Genomic DNA, 23,117 nt, shown 5'->3' on the forward strand with positions numbered 1-23,117 from the left:
TAGATACAGCTGCCTGGTCAGTTCTGCTCCAAACCCCATATCTCACACAAACTGAAGGGTACTATGACCTCGCTCAGCCCAGCCTGTTAACAGGTCTGATCTTCATGCATACCAGTAGGTGCTGTGACCTAGGTGGGGTTACCCCCAAAAACCACTACCAGGTCTGCCCCCAAGCCCTGGTTTTTGTGTGTGCCAGCCTGTGCTGTGGTCTAGCCTTGTTTGTCCTGCATCCCACCTGGCTCTCGTGCACACCTATGGATGCTACAGCTTAGTTTACCTTGACCTGCTCTCAGACCTGGCCCACACATACATCAATGAGTACTGCCACCTTGACCAGCTTGGCCTGCCCTAGCCCTGGCTGTTGTGCTCACCAGCAGGAACTGCAGCCCACCAGTGGAGTGCCCACAGTTGCCCTCCCAGGCCTGCTCTCAGTTCTAGATCCTGTACCTGCTACGGATTATTATAGTCCAGCATGACATGATTCATACCCAGTCCCATCATTTGTAAGCGGGGACTGCAATCTGGCCCAGCTGTACCCAGTTTGACTCTTACGCACCATTGGGTACAGCATCCTAACTCAGCTTTATCTGACCCCAGTTCCAGCTCTCACTCACCAGTTAACGTAGCAGCCCAGTAAGGGAGTCTCTGAAGTTCCCCTACCAGGCCTGCTCCCAGTTCTGGGTCTTGCATGTGCTAGCAGATGCTCTGGTCCATTCTGAGATGGCCTGTGCCCAGTCCCAGCATTTGCCAGCAGACACTATAGCCTGACCCCACCTAGCCCACCCCGAGTTCCTGCTCTGGCTGGCAGATGCAACAAACAGCCCAGCTCAGCCCAGCCCACTCCCAGCCCTCATATGAACTCTAAGGTGTTGCAGTCCAACTCTGCCTGGCCTGTACCCCATCCTGGCTCTTGGTCATTCCAGTGTTTGCTGTGGACTGACCCAGCCTGGCCCACCCCCAGATCTGGCTCACACATAGGCCAATAGGTACTAGCCGTGGCTCTCACCAGCAAGAGTTTCAGCCTTGCAGGCAAGTTCCCCATGGTCCCTTACCAGACCTTCTCTTAGACCCTAATCTCATGTGTGATGGTGAGTACTACAGCCCAGTCTGATATGGGTACTGCGGCCTATCTCCACTGGTCTGTACCCATTCTGGCTCTCACCAGTGGGAGTTACAGCCTAGCTCAGCTTGGCGCACTGCTAGACCTGGTGAGTATGGGTACTATAACCTTAGCCCACCCTGTGCCATACCCATTCTGGCTCTCGCGATTTCCGGTGAGTGCAGGAGCCTAGTCCAGTCGGGCCTACCCCCAGATCCAGCCCACACACGTCAGTGGGTGTTGCAGCTTTGCTCAGCCTGGTCCTTCTACAGCCCTGGCTTTTACACTCACCAATGGGAGCTGCAGCCCAGAGGAGAGTCCCCCGAGTTCCCCTGCCAGGCCTGTTCCTAGCTCCAGGTCTCGCGTTTGCTGAAGGGTTCCTCAGCCCAGCCTGGCGCACTGGTATAGTTATCACAAACTTGGCAATAACCAGGCCCAGAATGCCTGCCAGCTGTTAGCTGCTTCTCTCCCAGCAGTGTAACTCTTGCCTAGGTGAAAGGCAGCCTAGGCAGTTGCTTACAGCTGGGGCTACAGCCAACTTCTGATTGCTCCTCTTTACCAGCTACTTAGTATTTTAAATATGACACTTCACAGGTATCTGGCCTATTTTCAGTATAACCAACATTTATGTCGCTAATTATTGGATTTTTTTGGTTTGTTTTAAATAAGCTCCACATAAAATTTTGAGACAGTCTATGGGTGAGTTGTTTTTATTATATGGAGACTTCCAAAGGGGGAAAAAAAACCCAGTAAAATGCCCTTAGTAATATTCTTGTTTTTCCTCTTAATAATATTTTTGAAGATAAGGTTAGTTAGTATTGGGTTTCTGTACTGAGAATTGAAAGGCACTGTAGTGCCATGGTTTTATGTATGGGGTCTAGTATGATTGGACTAGAAACATCACTTTGGCTGCTCTGGGGAGGTGAGGTGGGGGATAATTTCACCTGTTATGAGAGAGGGGGAATGTCAAAGAATATTTTTTTCAGGAAATCTATGTAGAAAATTAAATTCTGAATTTAAAAAGTCAGGGAGACAAAAAAGGATTACTTTAAGTAATGATATGGTTTGATGACTAACCTAGAAATAGAAGAAAAGCTGAGTAAACAAGTAATAATGATTCATAACTGTGTATCAATGGAATCTTGCCCTTTGAGATCATAGATAATGAAGGCAGAGAGTGGATATGGCACCACGGTAAGTGATTTGAGGTGTATAAAATGAGTATGGTGAGTTTATTGAAATCCTGAAAGAAAAATGGATTTGCCAAGACTTCCAGTATGAATTGGGAGCATCATACATATTTGATTACTGTTAAGATTAGATTTTTGGGGCAGGTGTTTGTGTGGTCTGTTACCAAGCCCACACCCCACCCTTGGTGCCGTGCTTGGGATTACTCAGTGACTGCCTGACTCCAACTTCCTTGGAGGCAACAGTGGTAACTGGGTTGCTGCTGCCCATGTGGGAAACCTGAATTGCACTCCTGGCTGTAGCCCAATTGAGTTCACACCTGGTCCAGGTCCAGCCATTATGGAATTTTGGAGAATGAACCAACAAACAGGAACATTTTCTCCACCCGTGGCCTTTTTGATAAACAAAAGCATTGTTCTAAATTAGAGTTTTGACTTGTCTCATTGATCTTGCGCTTTGCTTGTTGGACCTTTGCCCTGCATATGCATTTATTTGAATTTCTCTGAACTGCTTGATGCATATTGTGTATGAGAAGGCTTCCTTGATCCTGGTGCTTTTGAAACTTTTTAATTATCAAAATTAATTTTAAATACTATTGTTGTGTAGTGCCAAGCTATTCCACTTTAGAAGAGTAGTGTAAGGCGGTAGTTCCCAACCATGGCTGCATAATGGAATCACCTTGGGAGGCTTTCAAAAATATTAGGATACCTGGGTCCCCTCCAAAACTTTTTATTCTGATTTAGGATATTGCCAGGTATGTCTAAGTCCTCAGGATGTCAGAAAACTTGGCTTTGTTAGAGTGTCAAGAGGGCATATGAAGTCTTTTTCATGGGGTGAACTCATAATAATATGACAGACAAGGCTTCACAAGTTTGCCAATTTACTAATTTACAATGAGAAATATGCCAAGTGGACGTTAATGCTAGAGCTGGCAGACCATTCTTCTCTACTGGGATAGGCTCAGACAAAGCTAAATTATAGTCAGAAGGGTACACTGCAAGCCTGAAAATCAGCAAAATTTACGCTCTTCTCTAGTAGCCAGGATACTCCTCCTTTTGTTCAGAACATCTCTTCTTTGGACTGTACTTTGGTTGGCATCGTATTTTGTCGGTCATGTGATAAGCATTCCATTTCCTCACACCTTCTTCACAGCAGATGGAATCATACCTTTTACCAAACTTACCATTGGCCTGTCTGACGTCAGTTGGATAAAAAGCTCATGGCTAGCTTAGTTTACATTTTCTACATAATACAAGTCTGAATTCTGTATAGTGTTTTTCATATGCTTATTGGGTTTGTAGATCACCTCTTATGTAAGTTTATTTTTTGTCAGTTTTCTTTGTGTTTTTGTTGTAACTTTATAAGAGCCAGAAAAATATTTAGTATTTTCCTGATTTGGGCCACTCATATCTATAGTCTCAGTCACCCTGAACATCTTAAAAAGTTATATTTTGTTAAATGTATTTATATAGATTTTTTAGGTAGTTTGGATTTTCTGTCTAGGTTAAGGGTTACTTATCCCTTAGATGATGCACAGTGACTCCTAATGTTTTTCTAAGACCTATAAAAACCTCATTTCCAACTTTGTATCTGTGTGGACCTTTGGTTTTTGAATATTTATTTTTCTCTAAATGAAACAGATGTTTCAATGTTACTAAATAGATCATTAAAAAAAATAAAGGTTTATTTTATTTTTATTGGAAAGTCAGATATACAGAGAGGAGGAGAGACAGAGGAAGATCTTCTGTCTGATGATTCACTCCCCAAATGACCGCAATGGCCAGAGCTGAGCTGATCCGAAGCCAGGAGCTAAGAGCCTCTTTTGGCTCTCCCACATGGATGCAGGGTCCCAAGGCTATGGGGCTCTCCTCAACTGCTTTCCCAGGCCACAGGCAGGAAGCTGGATGGAAAGTGGGGCTGCTGGGATTACAACCAGTGCTCATGTGGGATCCTGGTGCATGCAAGGCGAGGACTTTAACTGCTAGGTTATTGGGGGGTGGTTCAGTATATATTTGTCTTTACTTAGGTCTATTGACTTATTATATAATGCTCTGATACTATAATTCACTTTGTAGTATATTTAATATTGTGCTTTGGTTAGCTGTGATTATATTGCTGCTTGATTTGTCTACTTTTAAATGTTCTCTGAAAGTATTTTTCGTAATTTTAAAAAATTTGTAAATTTATTTGAAAGGCAGAGGGTCCGGGAGAGACAGACAGATTGGTAGATCTGTCATCCATCTTCCATTGTTGATTTACTGCCAAAATGTCCGCAGCAGCCCGGGCTACACAGGGCAAAACCTGGAACTGGATAACTTAATGTAGGTCTCACAAGGGAGATAGGAACCCAGCTACTTGAGCCGCGGTCTGCTGCCTCTTGCGGTGTGCTTTAGCAGGAAGTTGGAATCTGAAGCAGAAATAGGACTTGAACTCAGACCTTCTGACCTGAGATGTGCATGTTCCAGGTGACATGTTAACTGCCTTGTGATTTAGTCAATGTTCTGTTTTCTAACTCTTGTTTTTAGTCTTTTTTGGGTGTTTATTCATCTATGTGTACTTGAATACAGTTTTATCCAACACAGCCTACATAATGTTTTATCAAAAATTTAATTGGAATTGTTCTATCAGCGTATTACTTTTATGAACATTGACTCTTCCAGAATACATCCACTTATGAATACATCTTTCTGTGAGTTCTGCTACATTGTTAATGATGCTCTTAACAGTTTCTTTGCTAATTAAGTCTGGGTCAGACAATTCTAGTATTTTAAAGAGTAATCCCAAGAATGTTGGAAGAGAAAGCAGCCTTTATCTGTTTATGCCTATTAGCTGGCATCCTGTTAAGATATTGGGATGAAGCCACTGCACTCCTCACCTTCTCCCATCATCTCAGAGATGACCCCAAACCACATGCTGAGACTCTGCTCAGCTTTTTAAACGAATATGACTGCATGTCCACCTGCAGTTGCCAGCATCTTGCAGATTTGCTGGTGAGTTCCTGCCGGAGGGCTGTCCTGTGCTGACACCCAGGCTCAAGTCTGGTTGGAGGAGAAAAATCTGCCACAAGAGCTGTTTCACTAGCAATGAATCTTTTTGAAGGTGGCAAGAGTGGAGAAGAAAGGGAAAGAGCTTTGAATGTTGCTTCTCACATGCCTGTGATTGAGATAAAACTCTGTATTCATCTGCTAGCTGGAAAACATAAGAGGGCACATAATTCCAACAAGATTATAGTAATGATAAGTGGCCAAATCAAGTGTAGGACCTTGTCTCCTGACTCTTGGATTCATACACATTTTTAAAATAACACATTATCTCTTAGGTTTCTGGGGGTAGTTTCTTAGCTGAGTTTCCAAAGGTTAGCAAGGGTACAAGAAAATGATAGCCTCAGGGAGACTCTAGCTGAGCGAATAATGGATTATTTAGATGATAGGTCATTTTTCTTGAACCTTATAATAAGTGGTATTTCTGTAGTAGACTTCAAGTGAAAAGCACTGGGCATGTGCCAGAGGTGTCATAGGACTTCTATGTTTAGAAACTGTTTTTAGTGAGAATAGTTCATATTAGGATAAATAAACATTTTAGGAACAGCTGTCTGAGGAACAAGTGAAAGTCTTATTTTTCTATCCATTGAAATTGAACCAGAAGCAAAATTGTTAGACTGGATAGTGAGTGAAAATAATTCCAGTCACACAGAAGAGGAACAAGGAATTTAGCAATAAAATTAGTAAGAACTATATTAGTGTTTTTAAAGGAAAGAATACTTAAAAATACTTATTTATTTTTATTTGAAAGGCAGATTTACAGAGAGAGGGAGAAATGGAGATCTTCCACCCACTGGTTCACTCCCCAGATGGCATCAGTGGTTGGAGCTGGGCTTTCCAAAGGCAGCAGCCATGAGCTTCTTCTGGGTCTCCCAATGCGGGTTCATGGGCTCAAGGACTTAGACCATCTTCCACTGCTTTCCCAGACAGTTAGCAGGGAGCTGGATCACAAGTGGAGCAGCCAGGACTTGAACTGGTGTCCAAAAGGAAGGCTTAACCGAATACACTGTGCTATCCACTCCGGAGAAGATATGTTTTTCTGTGAGTACACAGAAGAAGACAAACTAAGGAAGAAAACGTTGTTTCCAGAAAGAGTTGTAGTATTATAAAAATGCCAGTTTTCTTTAAATTAATAGATGAAGATATGCATTAGTGAATAGATGTAGGCTTGGATGTGTGAGTGACAAAAGCTAAAGCTGATAAGAAAGCAGGAATGTTAATGCCAACCAGTAATAAACTGTGTTATCAAACTGCTATAATTAAATGTACGGTGCTAACACAGAAACATTAAGGAGTAGAATAGAAATATTAGAAAGCATATTTGAGTCTGGCCTTAGGTTTATGATAGTGAGAAAAATCAGTGACAGTATCTCAGTAAAATGAAGGCAGATGTGTCCCAAATAAGGTCTAGATAGATGAAACATTCAAATTGAATAAATAAAGCCAACTAGAAAAGGAATACAAATGTAAATGTATGTCTAATCAAAGTAGGGAAGGTTTTAAATAGCTCTTTATGCAAATTAACTAAAGACATGTAGCCAAAATATTTGACTTGGTGAATAATTATTCTAAGCAGATAGTATGCTAACAACCTGAACTTTTGGGGTGAGTGGGCATTGTGACACAGCAGGTTAAGCTGCCACTTGAAATGCCCACATAATGTAGTAGAGTGCTTGTTTTGAATCTCGCCTCTCCTTCTGATTCTGCTTCCTTGCAATGTTCAGCCTGGGAGGCAGAGGATTATAACTCAAGTACTTGGATTCCTTCCACCCACGTGAGAGAGCTGGGTGGAGTTCTGGTTCTTGGCCTCAGCCTGACAGGACTCTTGGCTGTTGAGAGCTTTTGCAGAATGAACCAGTGGATGGAAGATCTTTCTCTCTCCTGATTGCTCTGCCTTTGCAGTGAATAAAAATAGATGGATATTCTTTAAACATCTGTGCCTTTGAAGGAAGAACAAATATATCTGAATTTGACAGTACTGGAGAAAGTAAAGCTTTGGTATGAGGATTCTTAGAAACCAGACTTCAGTTCACATTTCAACTTCACCACTCCCATGTGACACGTGACTTTAATTTGGAGTCATTTTCCTTATCGTAAATGGATTATAGCTAGGAGTGATGTTCTGGATCATGTTCCCACCATTTTACCTGTTGTAAAGTTTTACTGGTGGTTAAACCATTGTTGGCTTGAAATCAGCCATTGTGAAAGTATTTGCCCGATCACTTGACATTAGAATAGGCTTAAAGACTAAAATCTCTAGGCAAACTATTTACAAAGGAAGAGAGATCTACCTACCTCACAGTTTTGGAAGCTGAGATTCCCAGCAGTATGATGCAGGGTCTGGAGTGGGCTTAGGGAAAACTCGTGTGGGAGCCAGGAGCTCACAGGAAGCTAGGGACACTGGGTGGGGCTAAGCTCTGTCTGATGGAGACCGATATTCCCTTCTGAGGACAACTCCCTTTGGGACCAGGAATTTCCCAGTAGGCCTCACCTTATAATTGCTCTGGACCTTAAGTAAAAGGCCAGGAAGCTATCACCATGAGGACCAAACCTCACTTTGCAAATCTAGCAGTTAGTTAGAATAAAGTAAGATGATACTTTAGAAAGTCCTTTTGTGTATTAAATTGTTGGCAACACCCTCGTCGCCACGTACCCCGAGCCGAGCGGAGGGACTAGGGTTGCAACGCAGAGAGACAAGACAAGGCAACACGCAGTACACCGAATGCCGATCGATGACAGATTGATCTTTATTGCAACTCCAGACTTTCTTTTATACTCTGCTTAGCTCCTCCCAGTAGTGGCCACCCTAAATCCCTTCAGTTCCTCCCAGTAGTGGCAACCCTAAATCCCTTCAGTTCCTCCCAGTGTTTATCCAATCCTCTCGTGGCCACCCTAAATCCCTTGAGTTTTATCCAATCCCCTGGCAGATAACTTGACAAATAGGAAGCAGGAACTTGCGGTTAAGCCAGTGGCTATATGTATCAGGCCAAAATTACCAATCCTGTTATGCTCTGAGAAACAAGCTAAGCTGTGGAGTTAATCCTTGGGAGACCGGGGCCTGCATGTCCCCCTTTTTTTGTTTTTTTAATGGACGCCTGTCTTAGGTTGTCCAGCAGTCAGTTGACGCCTTACCCGTCATGGGGAGCCCCACCTGGGGAATCCCTGTCTTAGGTTGGTCATCAGCGCTGCCAGATCTTACCCGTCTCTGGCTGCCCATCACACCAAGTTCACCAAACTTGAGCGTTAGGGTTTTCCACAGCCAAAACCATCATGGTTTGTCAAATAATGACCTGCTCCCAGGCTTGTTGCCTGCATATGCAAAATTGGTCGGATAAATCCAAAACCTAGTTATATTTCAAAATAAGTCTAAAACCTAACTATATTTCAAAATAAAACTAAAACCTAACTATATTTCAAAATGAACCTCCCTCTCCTACCAGTTTAGGAGAGACTTACAATACGTCCCACTTACCTGAATCAGCTGGCCAGACTCTTGGGACGACCCTTCCTCGTATCCTCTCTTTCTCAATCTCGGTGGAACCTCCAGATGTTGGCAACACCCTCGTCGCCACGTACCCCGAGCCGAGCGGAGGGACTAGGGTTGCAACGCAGAGAGACAAGACAAGGCAACACGCAGTACACCGAATGCCGATCGATGACAGATTGATCTTTATTGCAACTCCAGACTTTCTTTTATACTCTGCTTAGCTCCTCCCAGTAGTGGCCACCCTAAATCCCTTCAGTTCCTCCCAGTAGTGGCAACCCTAAATCCCTTCAGTTCCTCCCAGTGTTTATCCAATCCTCTCGTGGCCACCCTAAATCCCTTGAGTTTTATCCAATCCCCTGGCAGATAACTTGACAAATAGGAAGCAGGAACTTGCGGTTAAGCCAGTGGCTATATGTATCAGGCCAAAATTACCAATCCTGTTATGCTCTGAGAAACAAGCTAAGCTGTGGAGTTAATCCTTGGGAGACCGGGGCCATTTCCATCAGAAATAAATAATGTGTATTATGCTGTTTATTTATGTACAGCTTATTTTCTGCCCTTGGGAAGCAGTGTGTCTATATCAAAGCCATCAAATGATGCCTTTGAATTGTACCACTCAATACGTACAACATTCCTATAATTTACATTTTTTCTGTCTCTACTGAGTACCTTTAAAATATGCACCTGTCCTCTAGGTAGGTGTAAAATATACCATATACCAACCCACTTGGCCATTTTAGACATTGAAATTCTTACTCCCTGATACTGATTTTGCTTTTGTTATTTCTACTTTTAATCTGTGTACCACATACATAAACTTTTTTTTATTTTATTTTTAATTGACTTACAGTTTCCTGTCTTTGAGTTTGATTCAAGTATATGATTGTCTTGAAATTCAGCTTGAGCTATTGTTTGACCATTCCCAGGCACTTTGAGTTCTGTCTGATAGAGATATAGCGGGCTTGGTAATGTTTTCCTTTAAAAATTAATCCTCTATGTTTAGAACAGTTTCAAATTTACAGACAATCTGACTAGAAAGTATAGAGAGCTCCTTTGTAACTGCTACCCTCTCCTGTGCTTCCCATAGACTTAGAATAGTACCTTTGCTGCCATTGGTAAAACAATTTTAATGCATTATTAAATATAGTGTGTAGTTTACATCAGAGTAAACTGTTGTATGCTTTGTAGATTTTGATAGGTGTGGAATGACCTATACCTACAATAACAGGATAATAGAGAAAAACCCTCTGTGTTCCTTTTGTTCATTCCTTCTCCCCCTAAGCTGACAACCATCCATCTTTTGGTTGTTTCTATGGTTTTTTCTTTCCTGGAATCTCATGTCAAATATGTTGATCACACATACACATCTACGTATTGTGTGTGTGTGTGTGTGTGTGTGTGTGTGTGTGTGTGTAGCTCCTATACATTGGCTTCTAGTATTTAGTAATATGTATTTAAGGTTCCTCCATGACTTTTCCTGGATTGATACCAACATTTCAACATTTCTTTTTAGTACTGTGTAATATGCCCTTGTCAGGAAAAACCACAGTTTATCCATTCATCTACTGAATGATATCTTGGTTGCTGAATTGTTTTGGCTGTCATGAACGTCTTTTTGCAGGCTTGCGTGCAGACGCACATTATCAGCTCCTTTAGGTGAATATCAAGGAACAGAATGTCTAGATTTTATGGGAAGAGTATGTTTATAAGTGAAAGAAAAGCCACTCACTTATCTCCTGAAGTGATTGTATGAGTGATGAGTGAACATTCCTTTCTTTGTACTCATCAGGATTTGATTGCTTTGGACTTTCATAACACTAATAGATGTGTAATGTGTCTCTTTGTAATTTACAATTTCCTGAAGATATATGTGATTGAGCATCTCCATGTGTTTGCCTGCTATCTGTATGTCTTTGGTGATCTGTCTGTTCACATCTTGTGCCAACTGTTCAGATTTGGGCTATTGATTGTTTCATTTACGAATTCTTTATGTATTTCTCATTACTAGTTGATTATCAGAAATATTACAAAGAATAAATTATCAGAAATTCTTTACAAATTTTTTTTTTCTCAACCTGGGGCTTGTCTGTCATTCTCATTCTTTCTTGATCACTCCCATTTTTCTAAAATTAGCTGTTAATTTGGAAAGCAGAACTTCAGAGACACAGAGAGAGATCTTTGTACACTCCCCAAATGGCTATAACAGCCAGGGCTAGGCCAGGCTGAACTTAAGAGTCTGAAATTCCATTTGGGTCTCCTACATTAGTAGCAGGAGTCCCTGTGCTAATGCAGTCTTCAGTTGCTTTCCCACACACATAGACAGCTGAGTCAGAAGTAGAGTAGCCAGGACTTGAACCCCTGCTTGAGATGTTCATATTCCATGCAAATGTTGAAAGCAGTAACTTTAACCTGCTCTAGTACAACACTGGCATTGGCTTTCATTTCTTAATTCATCATTTCCAGAAGTAAACATGTTGTTTTAACAAAGTTCAACTTGGCAATTTTTTTTCTTATGAATCATGGATTCAATGTTTATTTAAAAAGTCCTCATGAAACTCAAAATCACCTAGGTTTTCACCTTGTAGGAGTTTTAGGTTTGCACTCTGCACTTAGATCTGTGATCCGCTTTCAGTTAATTCTTGTGAAATTTAAAGGTTCTGTTTAGATTTTTTAAATTATTTACTTATTTTAAAGGCAGAGTTATGGAAAAAAGGAAAGACAAAGATCTTTCATCTTGGGGCCTGGTATGGTAGTATAGTGCCTAAATCCTCACCTTGCACATGCCAGGATCCCATATGGCTGATGATTCTAATCCCAGCAGCCCCGCTTCCCATCCAGCTCCCTGATTATGGTCTGGGAAAGCAGTCAAGGATGGCCCAAAGCCTTGGGACCCTGCATTCATGTGGGAGACCTGGAGGAGGCTCCTGGCTCCTGGTTTTGGATTGATGCACTCTGGCCGTTGTGGTCACTTGGGGAGTGCATCATGGGATGGAAGATCTTCCTTTCTGTCTTTCCTCCTCTCTATATATCTGACTTTACAATAAAAATAAACCACAAAAAATCTTCCATCTTCTGGCTCACTCCCCAAATGGTCTCAACAGCCAGAGCTTGGCCAGGCTGAAGCCAGAAGCCTGGAGCTTCTTCCAGGTCTCCCATGTGGTGCAGGGCATCAAGCACTGGGCCATCTTCTGCTGTTTCCTAAGCTTGTTAGCGGGGAGCTGGATTGAAATTGGAGCAGCTGTCATTTGACTCTGCCCACACACAGGCCACGATGCTGGACCCCTAGATCTTTCTTTCCCTGTCCCTTTTCTTTTCTTTTCTTTTTTTTATTATGTGGATATCTATTGGTTTCAGCACCATTTGTTGAATTTCCTGTACGTCCTGTCAAAGATCAGTTGACTTTATTTGTGTGGGTCTATTTCTGTGTTCTCTGTTCTGTTCCATTGATTTATTTGTCTGTTCTTTTGCCAGTAACATTGTCTTGATTGTTGTAGCTTTTTAGTAAGTCTTGAAGTGAGGGAGTGCCAGTCCTTTGACATTGTTCTTCTACTGTACTGTAGTGTTGTCCATTCAGGATCATTTCTGCATAAACTTTAGCATAAGTTTACATGAATCCTAAAAATAGATGTAGTAGGCATGCTTTTTAAACTAAGAATTTAGCATTTGCTTTTAGAATATTTTTGACTTTTGTTCTTATTCTAAGGTCATTTAGCTTTACATCCCTTCTCTTAGTTGGTCATCAAAGTTTTGTTTGTGGCTTGTGAAGTGGGACAGTGGGAACCATGGGGACCTGGGGGCTCACACCCAAGTGGGTAGAGTGAGCATGGGGATTTCCCTATGTCCTTGGTCTTGACCAGGGATGGCGAAGGGGAGGGGAGAGACCTGGGATAGCGTGCTGGTCTCCTGTGGGTGCACCGGACTTGGGGGAACTTTGATTGGGCCTGGGTTTTGGGTGTGTGGAGGAGTAGGGTCCCAGGGCATCACACGTGCCAGGAGCTTGGGACCCTCATGGGTATACAGAGCTCTGGTCCAGCACACTAACCCACCGGCAGATTGGGCTAAACAAGACTGGGCTGGAGAGCCCATGTTCTCCCAGGCATAGGGACTATGGATTGATCAGGAAAAGGGGTAGGGTAAGCATGAATGCTGAGACCAGGGGACAGACTAGGCTGGGTAGGGCCACAACGCCTATTGACCTGAATGTGAGCTGGGTTAGGGAAGAGCCAAGCTGGACTAACCGACTGTATCCAATGGTGCTTGCATGAGCCTGCGTAAGTACACGTCGGTTGTACTTTCCTGCAGCATCAGCTGAACAAGTGCTGGGACCAGGGACAAATCCTGTCAAGCTAGACTGCAGAACTACCTGGAGAGTACAGGGTCCAGCACTGGCAGTAGGCCCAGTAGGGAAACAGTGGATACCTCTCTGATGCATTACAGCTCCCACTGATGAACGTGAGAATCAGGGCTGGGGGCAGGCCAGGCTAGATAGGCGGTGGCACCTGCTGGCATGAGTTTGGGCTGGATAGTGGGGTTGGAAAGGTTGAGCTAGGCTTCAGTGCCCATTGACATGTATGAGAGCTGAATGGGATGTAGGACAGACTGAACCAGTCTGCTGCGCATACTGGCATGCACAGGGACTAGGGCTGGGAACGGGTCTGGAGGGGGATATTGGGGGTCATTCTGACTAGGCTGCAGTTCCTGCTGGTATATGTGAGGGCTGACTGTGTGGTGGGCAGGATTAGGCTGGGCTGCAGTGTGCCTGGAGACAGAACTGACATAGCAATTGCAACTACCAGTGTGTGCATAGGCTGGTGTGGGTGATGGACAGCCATAACCCATACTGACAAGCACATACAAGTGATGTCTGGGATTATTTCAAACAAGGTTTCTTTGGGGAACTCCCTAACTGAATCAATAGACTAAGAACTCCAAAAAGGGGGAGAATTGCAGGATCTGTAATCTGACCTTGGAGTATAATGTGTCAGAGTTGAGTCTCCTCAGAGGGTTAAGAGAAGCAGTGTACAGCATGCCCAGATGCACATGGAGGATATGGCAGTCCATTGGGGCTTGCAGAGCACATCTGGTATCATGCAGAGGAAGGAGGACAGAATAAATGCATTTCAGAATTACCAGAACCACTAGAGCAGAATCTTCAGAGCATGTTCCACATCAGGGACTTTGGGATGACTTCTGGTGGCCATTCCCCATCCCTGGATACTGAGGCAATTGGCAAGCTGGGTGTGGATTCCCTTTGTAACTCCCGCTTCCGCTAGACACAGGAAGAAGAAAAAGAATATTTGGAAACCGTGATCTCACCCATTTTCCCCTGGTCCTTGATCCTTTCCGCATTAATCAACTATGCAAACATCATCAAAAATAAAATTTATATATATAAAAAATTTTTGTTACCTGAAAAAGTGGCAATTTTTCTAAGAGTAAGGGATTGTATTCCTTTTCTGTGTTATGTAAGTATATGCATATAGTTAGCCTACATGTATGTGTTTGTGACCATAGATCGATAGTGTTTATCCCTGAAGACCTCTTCTTGGGGGTGAGGAGCTAAAGGCAGCTTACACAGACATCACCAAACCTTTGTTATTCTTAATATTTTTTCCTTTTTTTAAAAAAAAGTTTCTAGAAAATTCTTAGAACGTAATGCTATTTTTTTCACCTGCTCCTTTTTTTTTAAATAAAATATTTAATTTATTTGGTAGAGTTACAGAAAGGAAGACACAGATCTTTCATCTGCTAGCTCACTCACCAAATGCTTGCAACAACCAGGGATTAGCCAGGCCAGAGCCAGGAGCCAAGAACCAGGAGTTCATAACTCCATCTGGGTCTCCTACATGTCTAGCAGGAATTAAATACTGTGGTTATTGTCTACTGCCTCCCAGGAGACTTGGTGGGCAGCTGCTTCTGCATTATGGAGTGCCTAGGACTTACCCACTTACTCTGATATAGGAGGCTGACTTTCCAAATGGTGCCTTAATGTGCTGCTCCACAATGGGCACTCTTAACAACCAAAACTCCCAACAACCCCAGACACCAAAAACATTTAAGTGTAGGATTGTTTTAATACTATGATTGTTGAGAACTACTGTGTTTGTGAAGGATGTTACTGTTTGCTGTACTGTGTATTAGAACACGTTAGAAGCAGAACAAAAGAGCTGAGAATAATGGTCCCAAGTTGGGGCTATTTTGTTGCAAATGGTAGAGCTTCATTATTTTTAATGGCTGAGTAGTAATCCATGGAGTAGATGTACCACAATTTCTTTATTCACTCCTCTTTTGACAGGCCTGTGGGTTGTTTCCATGTCTTTCCTATTGTAGATTGTGCTGCTGTGAATATAGGAGTATAGTTCCCTTTTTCTCATATGTAGATCTCATTTCCTTTGAATAAATTTCCAAGAGTGGGATAGCTGGGTCACATGGCAGGTCAGTTTTCAGTTCTCTTTGAAGTTTCCATACTGACTTCCAGAGTGGTTGTACTAGCCTACACTCCTAGCAGTAAAGGAGGATGCCTTTCTTCCTCCATCCATACCAGCAGGTGTTAGTGGAGTTCTGAATGTAGGTCAATCTCACTGGAGTTAGGTGGAACCTAAATGTGGTTTTCATTTGTTATTCCCTGACAGCTAGGGAGCCTGAGGATTTTTTCATATGTCTGTTATCCATTTGAATTTGTTCTTTTGAAAAATGTCTGTTCATTTCTTTCACCTATTTCTTCATATAGTTGTTTCACTATAGTTGAGTTTCTAAAGGTTTTTGTAAATCTTGGATATCAGTCCCTTATTGGTTGTGTAGTAGGCAAAGATTTTCTCCCATTCCTTTGTGCTTTTTTGTTGATCATTTCCTTTGCTATACAGAAACTTTTTAACCTGATAAGTCCCATTTGTTTATTTTGGTTTTGACTACCTGGTGTCTAGTTGCTTTTCTAAAATGTTTTCCCCATCCCTATCTTAGAGTGCTTCCTACGTAGTTTGACGGTTCCTTGGTGCAGATTTAGGTCCATGATCCATTTAGAGTTGATTTTTGTATAAGGTAACAAATGGGGGTCTTGCTTCTTACCTCTGCAGGCTGCTATGCAATTGTCTCTACAGCATTTGTTGAAGAGATCAGGCTTTATACTTGGATTGTTTTCGGTTCTCTTGTTGAAGATTAGTTGACGGTACATGTGTGGGCAGTCTTCTGGGATTTTTATTCTGTTCCATTAATTCTGTTTCTGTACCAGTACCAGACTGTTTTTGGTGACACTGCCCTGTAGTGTCTTGAGGTCTAGAATTCTGATTCCTCCAGCTTGGTTCTCATTCTTCAGGATAGCTTTGGGTGTTTGTGGTCTATTATGTTTCCAGATGAACTTTTGTATCTTTTCTATTTCTGAGAAAAATGTTACTGGTATTTTGATTGGGATAAATATTTAATCTGTGGATATATATGTATATATATATGTGTATGTATGTGTGTGTGTGTGTGTGTGTGTATATATATATATATATATATATATATATATATATATATATGATGTGTTTATTTTTATTGGAAAGTCAGATTTACAGAGGGAAGGAGAGACAGAGAAAAATCTTTCATCTGCTGGTTCACTCCCCAAGTAGTCACTATGGGCAGGAACTGAGCCATTCCAAAGCCAGGAGCCAAGCGCTTCTTCCGGGTCTCCCATGCAGGTTCAGGGTCCCAAAGTTTTTGGACAGCTCCCTTTGCTTTCCCAGGCCACAAGCAGGGAGCTGGATGGGAAGTGGAGCAGCTGGGATATGAACCTGTGCCCATCTGTGATCCTGGCACATGCAAGTCAAAGACTTTAGCTATTTGGCTACCGTGCCAAGCCCTTCAGTCATTGTTTATCTTTTCATATGAAACAGTTCAACTGAAATTTACCAAGTACTCCACAAGAAATATAATGGAAATAAATTTAATCAAAAATATTTTTCTTGTGAAGTTTTATAAAAGACTAAGTTCTTTTAAATAGTTTATTAACATTTTATGAAGTATTTTTTTTGAAGATTGTTTTAAAAACGATGCAAAGCAATCAGACAAGAATGAAATTTTATAATGAACATCTCAAATGATTTTTAAGTTTTTTTCTTGGGTTGATAATGGGAACTGCTTAATTTTTTATTAAAATTAGTTCTTTTCAAGTTTATTTCTAGCAAGTTTTGATGTGTGGTATAGATTGTGTATCTCCTATCTGAGATATTTGGGACTGGACATACTTTGGAATCCAAGTTTCTGGGTTTTGGAGTGGTTGTATGAACATAATGAGCTTTCGTGGGCTAAGTATGACTTTGTGCCTGAAGGTAACTTTCCATGGGACGTGTGATATCACTGCCATCTAAGAACACCATGGTGTGGAATGTTCTATTTCAGACATTGTGTTGGCAGTGAAAATTTGCTAGACCTTGTGGTATATAGGATTTCAAAGTATGGAAACCCAAACTATACTATGATAAAGCAAGATAGAAGCATGATACTTTATATGTATTTTAAAAGTTCTAATGAACTGTTTGCTAGTCACATACTATTTGGTAGTAAGCCCCCTGTGCTCAAGTTCCGACAGTAACCTTAGTCCTCTGCTGAATACTCTGTGCCAAGATGTTTTTGTTTTAGGATATGCACACAATAAATATCTTCTCAGTCGCTGTGTTCCCCCTAGTCACTGAAATATGTGCTTTTCTTTATCCTCGGGTGCTCGAGTGATCTGACTTTGAGGGATCCCCTGAACTGGCTTCCATCTGTTTCGTTCTTCAATTTTCGCTTTCTGGAAGGTGCTAGCTGGGCTGCGGCTGTCCAGGGCAGGGTTTTCCCCTTCAGCTTTGCTTTCTTCCACCTCCTTGATTTCTTATTCTGGTTCAGTAGTTTGCTTCCTTTTCTTTCTTTCTTTTTTCTTCTTTGGAGATTCATGTTCTCTAAGCATATTTTTGGACATGCATAACTTTTTCAGTGTCAACTTTCCCCACATTCAAAGCACTTGAATTTATCAAAATAGTTTCGTCTTCCGATGAACTCATCTGCTCTTCCATGGTCAATAGTGATGCTTGCTTTAATCACGCTACCAAATAACTGCTTGTTTTTTATTGCCCTGTACAGTTTTGTGCATTATCTTTATCCAAAAACAAAATGTGGGCAACCCTTTTACTTTTATCTTTATCTTCCATTATGGTGACCTTTGCAATTTTTTTCATACTTGGAAAATGTCCGGTACAAATCATTATGTATCAGGGATAAAGGAAGCTTGGAGACAACACTGTGTTTTTGCTTGAGGCCTGCTCAGCGCTCATGTCTTCTGATGAGGTGGTCCAGCAGGCTCAAGCCAAGCTTCTCCAGCACCCCATCCTTGGTTTGGGCATTGCAGGCCCAGGCGGGAGAAGCCGCCAAGCTGCATGCCCCCTTAGGCTTTCTTGTACAGTTTTATGTTTTTAAGCTAGGAATATTTTTATTTTTGAAAATAGTAGAAATAAAAATTTTCTGAAGATTAAACTTCATTGGAAGGTTCTTAAGCTATGCAATATAATACCTAGTTATGTTGGTGCCTGTTTAAGGAGATGGGAAGACAGTAGAAGTAAGTTTAACTGAGAAATCATTTTAGGTTCTATTTTTTCTTTTTAAAAAACATATTTAAAGCTCAGATGTCATTTAAACAGTGTTCATGTCACCAAAAGTTAGCATTTAAATAGTTATATCTATAAAGGCTTGTTTTGAGTTGAGTTTACTATAAAGATAAAACTGGAAGGCCCAGTGCGATAGCGTAGTGGCTAAAGTCCTCGCCTTGAACATGCAGGGATCACATATGGGTGCAAGTGCTAATCCCAGTAGCCCTGCTTCCCATCCAGCTCCCTGCCTGTGGCCTGGGAATGCAGTTGAGGACGGCCCAAAACTTTGGGGCCCTGCACCCGCGTGGGAGACCCAGAAGAAGCTCCTGGCTCCTCATGGCTCCTCCTGGCTCCTCCTGGCTTTGGATTGGCTCAGCTCCAGCCGTTGCACTCACTTGGGGAGTGAACCATCGGACGGAAGATCTTCCTCTTTGTCTTTCTCTCTGTATATCAGTCTTTCCAATAAAATAAATAAAATAAATAAATCTTTAAAAGAAATAAAGATACAACCAGAGAAATTTTGTTATGCTCTTAAGAATCTTAATTATGGACTTACTATACTTAAGTAAATGAGATATACTTGAATTTTCTAGTTTATGTCAAATTACCACACTCTTAATAATCCAACATATTCAAAATTTCCTTTTCCACATTGTCATTTGTTAGCAGATTCCCTTCTTAATAATACACAATGTTGAGTCATGAAAGGATATTAACAAGCAGGTCATTGTTTAAAATAATGTGTGCTGTGTTCAAAGAACTGTGAATTTTTGTTTTGAATTTTTCTTATTACATAATTTTAGTCAGAGTCTAATATATTTTAAGTTGGTGTGCTATGAAGCATATTAACAGCTTGCAGTATTTCTTAGCTCATTTTTAAAAAGTTATTTATGGTGACAATTAGGAAGAATAAAGTTTTTTTAATTTGACAGAACAATTGCTTGTAGGTCCTGAATTTGTGTTTAAGGCAAATTCATTTTCCCATACTTATCAGTAAGTACACAGAAATTCAGTGTTCGAATCGTTGTCTGCTTCCTGTGTCAAGAAATGTAAGCATTTACAAGGCAATATCTGGAGAAGATTGAGGTAGAGAAATACAAACTTGAGATTCTGCAAGAATATTCTAGGTCACAGGAGATGGCCTGAGAAGAAGTGGGAGGAGGCTCTGAGTTTTGCACAAAGGGTAGAAGACGGAGGTCAGGGCATTAGTTACGGGTAGGGAGGCAGGTGTGCTGCCCTGACAGTCCAGAGAAGAGAACAAGTGATAGTACGTGGTGGTGTGTGCTTTTTGTGCCAAGCCTGTTGCAATTTACTGTCTGCCAGACTGTTTGTGTCATTCCGCTCTGAGTGTCGTACCAGCCTTCTTTTTCCTCACCATGGTAGCTCACCTGTCTCTTCTTTGCTGTTCTCTGAGCTGCAGCTATGGTCTTCTTGCCCAGATTTCGGCATTCCTGGCTCTACATTGGCCCTGTTACAACCTGTTCTCCAGAATGATTTTTTTTTAAAGAGAAGTCCCGTCACATTCCTCACCACATTAATATCTTTTATTGAATTGTAGTTGCATTTGTGATAAAATCGAATTTCCTTGCAAAGTCCTAAGATGTCCAGTGTGATTTGCTCCCTGATTCCTGACTCTGCCCTCATCTCTCATCACCCTCCATCTTTGCTTCTGGCCTTGACAGCCCACCGCACTGGCCCTTTTGTTTCTCCAGTTGCATAGTCAACTTTTCTACTCATTAACCTTGCTGTCTTTTTCATCACTTAGGTCTGAATTTAGTTGTAGTTTTTCAGTGAGGTCTTTCCTGAGCACATCTTCCAGATTTTTTCTGTTTTTGTTTGATTTGTTCATGTTTTATTTTCTTTATTGCACCTGATCCTCTGATTTGAATCATTCATTCATTCAATGAATGTTTATTTGTACCTAATTCATGTTAGACATTATTCCAGAAACTTGGGTTTCATCCCTGAGCAAAAAACAAGATGAAATAGCTCTTTATGGGATTCATGTTGAAGAAGTGGAGAGAGAAACAGCACATGATGAACATGACACGTAGCTGCAGTACAGTGATGCTGGGTAGTGCGTTAGAAGGCGGAGAGTGTACTGGAGAAAAGTGGAGATGGTACATGGAGAGTGGGAGACTGAATACTGGTTCGGGTGGAATGACATTGAATAAGGCTGTTATTCATTTGGTAGGTCTTTTTGAGCTGGTTTTTATAGCAATATCTTGTCTTTTACTTTTAGCGTCAGCACCGGTCAGCAGAGTGAATAAGTACTGTGCTGCTTCTAACTTTCATTCCACTTGGGGAAAAAAGAATATCATCATGTCAAATATTACGATTGACCCAGATGTCAAGCCTGGTGAATATGTCATCAAGAGCCTCTTTGCAGAATTTGCTGTTCAAGCTGAAAAGAAAATTGAAGTTGTGATGGCTGAACCCTTGGTGAGTAGAGCTGCCCTATAAATCTAAAATATTTTTTAGACGTTTAGCCATCACGGTAGAAATTTTCCAAAGGAAATAACATACTTGAAAAAAAGTTAATAAGGGACAGGTTAGTAGTGACGTTGTGATCTAGAAAGCTTCCATGATTTCAGAACTCACTTTGATTAGTTACTGTGGATCACAAAAAATCAGGAGTATACCGGACCTGTGGGAATTGTGAGGCCAGATACAACACAACAAATAAAAGGAGTTCCGAATATCCTCTAAGTTAATGTTCAGATTGAATTCAGCATTGAGTAAATATGTGGACGTATTTTCACACTTCTAGTGCATAGAGAATGTGAAGGGCTCTGTGTGATTAGAGCCTGTGATGAGGGGGAGGAGACTGGAAGGCTGAAAACAAATGTGTACAGTTGTAAATGGTACCCTGGTATGTTATACAGCAGTTGCTCAGTATGAGGGAGAAGGGATGAAAGGTAGAGACTCCTTTTCTGTTATATCTGATTGAGGCTGGAAGTGCTCTGGAAGAAGGATGTTAACAGTGGATATGGTGAAGAAAATTAGTAGAACAAGTAATTCAATAGCAATGGTTTTTGGAGAAAAACCTAGGGCTACAGATGTTAGTGTATTTACTCAGCTAAAATACATAGGGATCCTCTTGGACTACAAAAGACAAATGAGGTAATTTTCCATTTGTGAACATAGAGCTTGATATGCTGGTGACCTAACCATGTGGCCTTGCTTGAATGGTAGTTGGAAATTCCCTTAAAGAACTTGCAAAAGCTAGTAACTAGAGATACAGATTTTGGTGCAATTTGAATGAAGCAAAAAGAGAAGATGATAATGCCAAGGGAAAAAGGGCATAGGATAGAATTATTATTGCCAAATAATAGAGGCAGAGTACAGTGAACACCAAGGGAAGAGTCTGTTGGATTTGGAGGTAAAGTTGGCTAATTATTAAACGAGAATAGTTTTAATATATTGATATAACATTAGGAAGTAAGTTTACATTTGAGAGGTATGGCAATGTGATGCCTCCAGGGCCACAGTATAAGTTAGAAGGAGGTGACAGTAAAGAAACAATGCAGAGGATCTAATAGCTGAAACTCATTTGTTCCCTACACAGCAGGAGTAGGGAGAGGTACTCACTGCCCATCTGAGACTCTGAGAAATTGATGCTTGTTTCCGAGCCAGTGAGTGACAGAGTGAAGAGTTTCTGGCTTTGGGACCTGTCCCCTTGCTCAGAGAAGTGATGATTTAAAGGAAATAAAAGACGGGTTGTTATTGTTGTATGCGTTTCATTTTCACAGTGAAGTAAGACTTGCAATTGCTTATTATGAAGGCAAATTTCTTTCTGATCATTAAGTACAGGAAAGCAGTCTGAGAAAAGCATCTCTGAAATAATGCTTGAAATCTAATACATTGTAAGAGGTAAATGATTGTTAGCCAAATGTATATTTTAAAACTGTGCAGATTACAGTATTCAGTTTAAGTAATTCCATTATTGCATTTGGCAATTATGATAGATTTTGTGCTAGTATGTGTATTTTAAAATGTGAATAATGTTCTATTTTAGAAATGAGGATCATAAAAGCTCGCAAACGTGAATGATTTAATCATAAATGTGCTTACTCTGCAAAATGTTAATTTTCATTTTGCATGATCTCTAAATTACATGGTAAAGTCCTACACTAGCCTACTCAGATAGCTTATGTGAAGAAAGGAAACCATTTTATTTTATGTGTTTTGTAATTAACATGTATCTGTACATATTCATGAGTACAGTCTGATCATTTGCATATGTCCTGTGTCTAATGATCACAGGAATCACTTAAAATACCTTAAAATTTTACGAAAAGGTTTTTCAAACCATATTAAAAATAACCATTATTGTACAAAGAATACTAAGGACCCATCACTTAGCTTCAGTAATTTTCAACTGGTACAGCACATTTTGAAAGAACTTTTCCAGAATGAGCATTTATTGTAGCAGTTAAGATGCCTCCATCCCACGTCAGAGTTCTGGGTTTAACATGTGTCTCTGACTTCTAGTTGACGTAATCCCTGGAGGCAGTGACAGTGGTTCAGTAATTGCATTCTTGGCACCTACCTCGTAGACCTGGATTGAATCCCCAGCTTCCAGCTTTGAATTCAGCTCTGCCCTGGCCAATGCTGGCATCTGGAGAGTAAATCAGTTGAGAGTTCACGCTCTCTCTGTGTCTCTCAAATGTAAGAATTAATTTAAAATCATTTTTATTCGA

The 23,117-nt window shown here is 41.1% G+C and overlaps 1 protein-coding gene and 1 pseudogene across 10 annotated transcripts in view; one reads left to right on the plus strand and one right to left on the minus strand.

Moving 5' to 3' along the window:
- Window positions 1-23,117, plus strand: part of FRYL (FRY like transcription coactivator) — a 247,737-nt gene that overhangs the window by 101,857 nt on the left and 122,763 nt on the right. For all 10 annotated transcript variants that reach the window (XR_009246299.1, XM_058670127.1, XM_058670121.1 and 7 more), the window contains one exon: window positions 20,657-20,856. Coding sequence is in view for 9 of the 10 variants with exons in the window: in XM_058670121.1 (XP_058526104.1) it covers window positions 20,657-20,856 (200 nt within the window). In the remaining variant the exon portion in view is untranslated. The remainder of the gene's footprint in view (window positions 1-20,656; window positions 20,857-23,117) is intronic.
- Window positions 17,474-18,102, minus strand: LOC101533151 (zinc finger CCHC-type and RNA-binding motif-containing protein 1-like; annotated as a pseudogene).

Source organism: Ochotona princeps, chromosome 11 (genome assembly GCF_030435755.1).
Source record: "Ochotona princeps isolate mOchPri1 chromosome 11, mOchPri1.hap1, whole genome shotgun sequence".
Lineage (NCBI taxonomy): Eukaryota > Metazoa > Chordata > Mammalia > Lagomorpha > Ochotonidae > Ochotona > Ochotona princeps.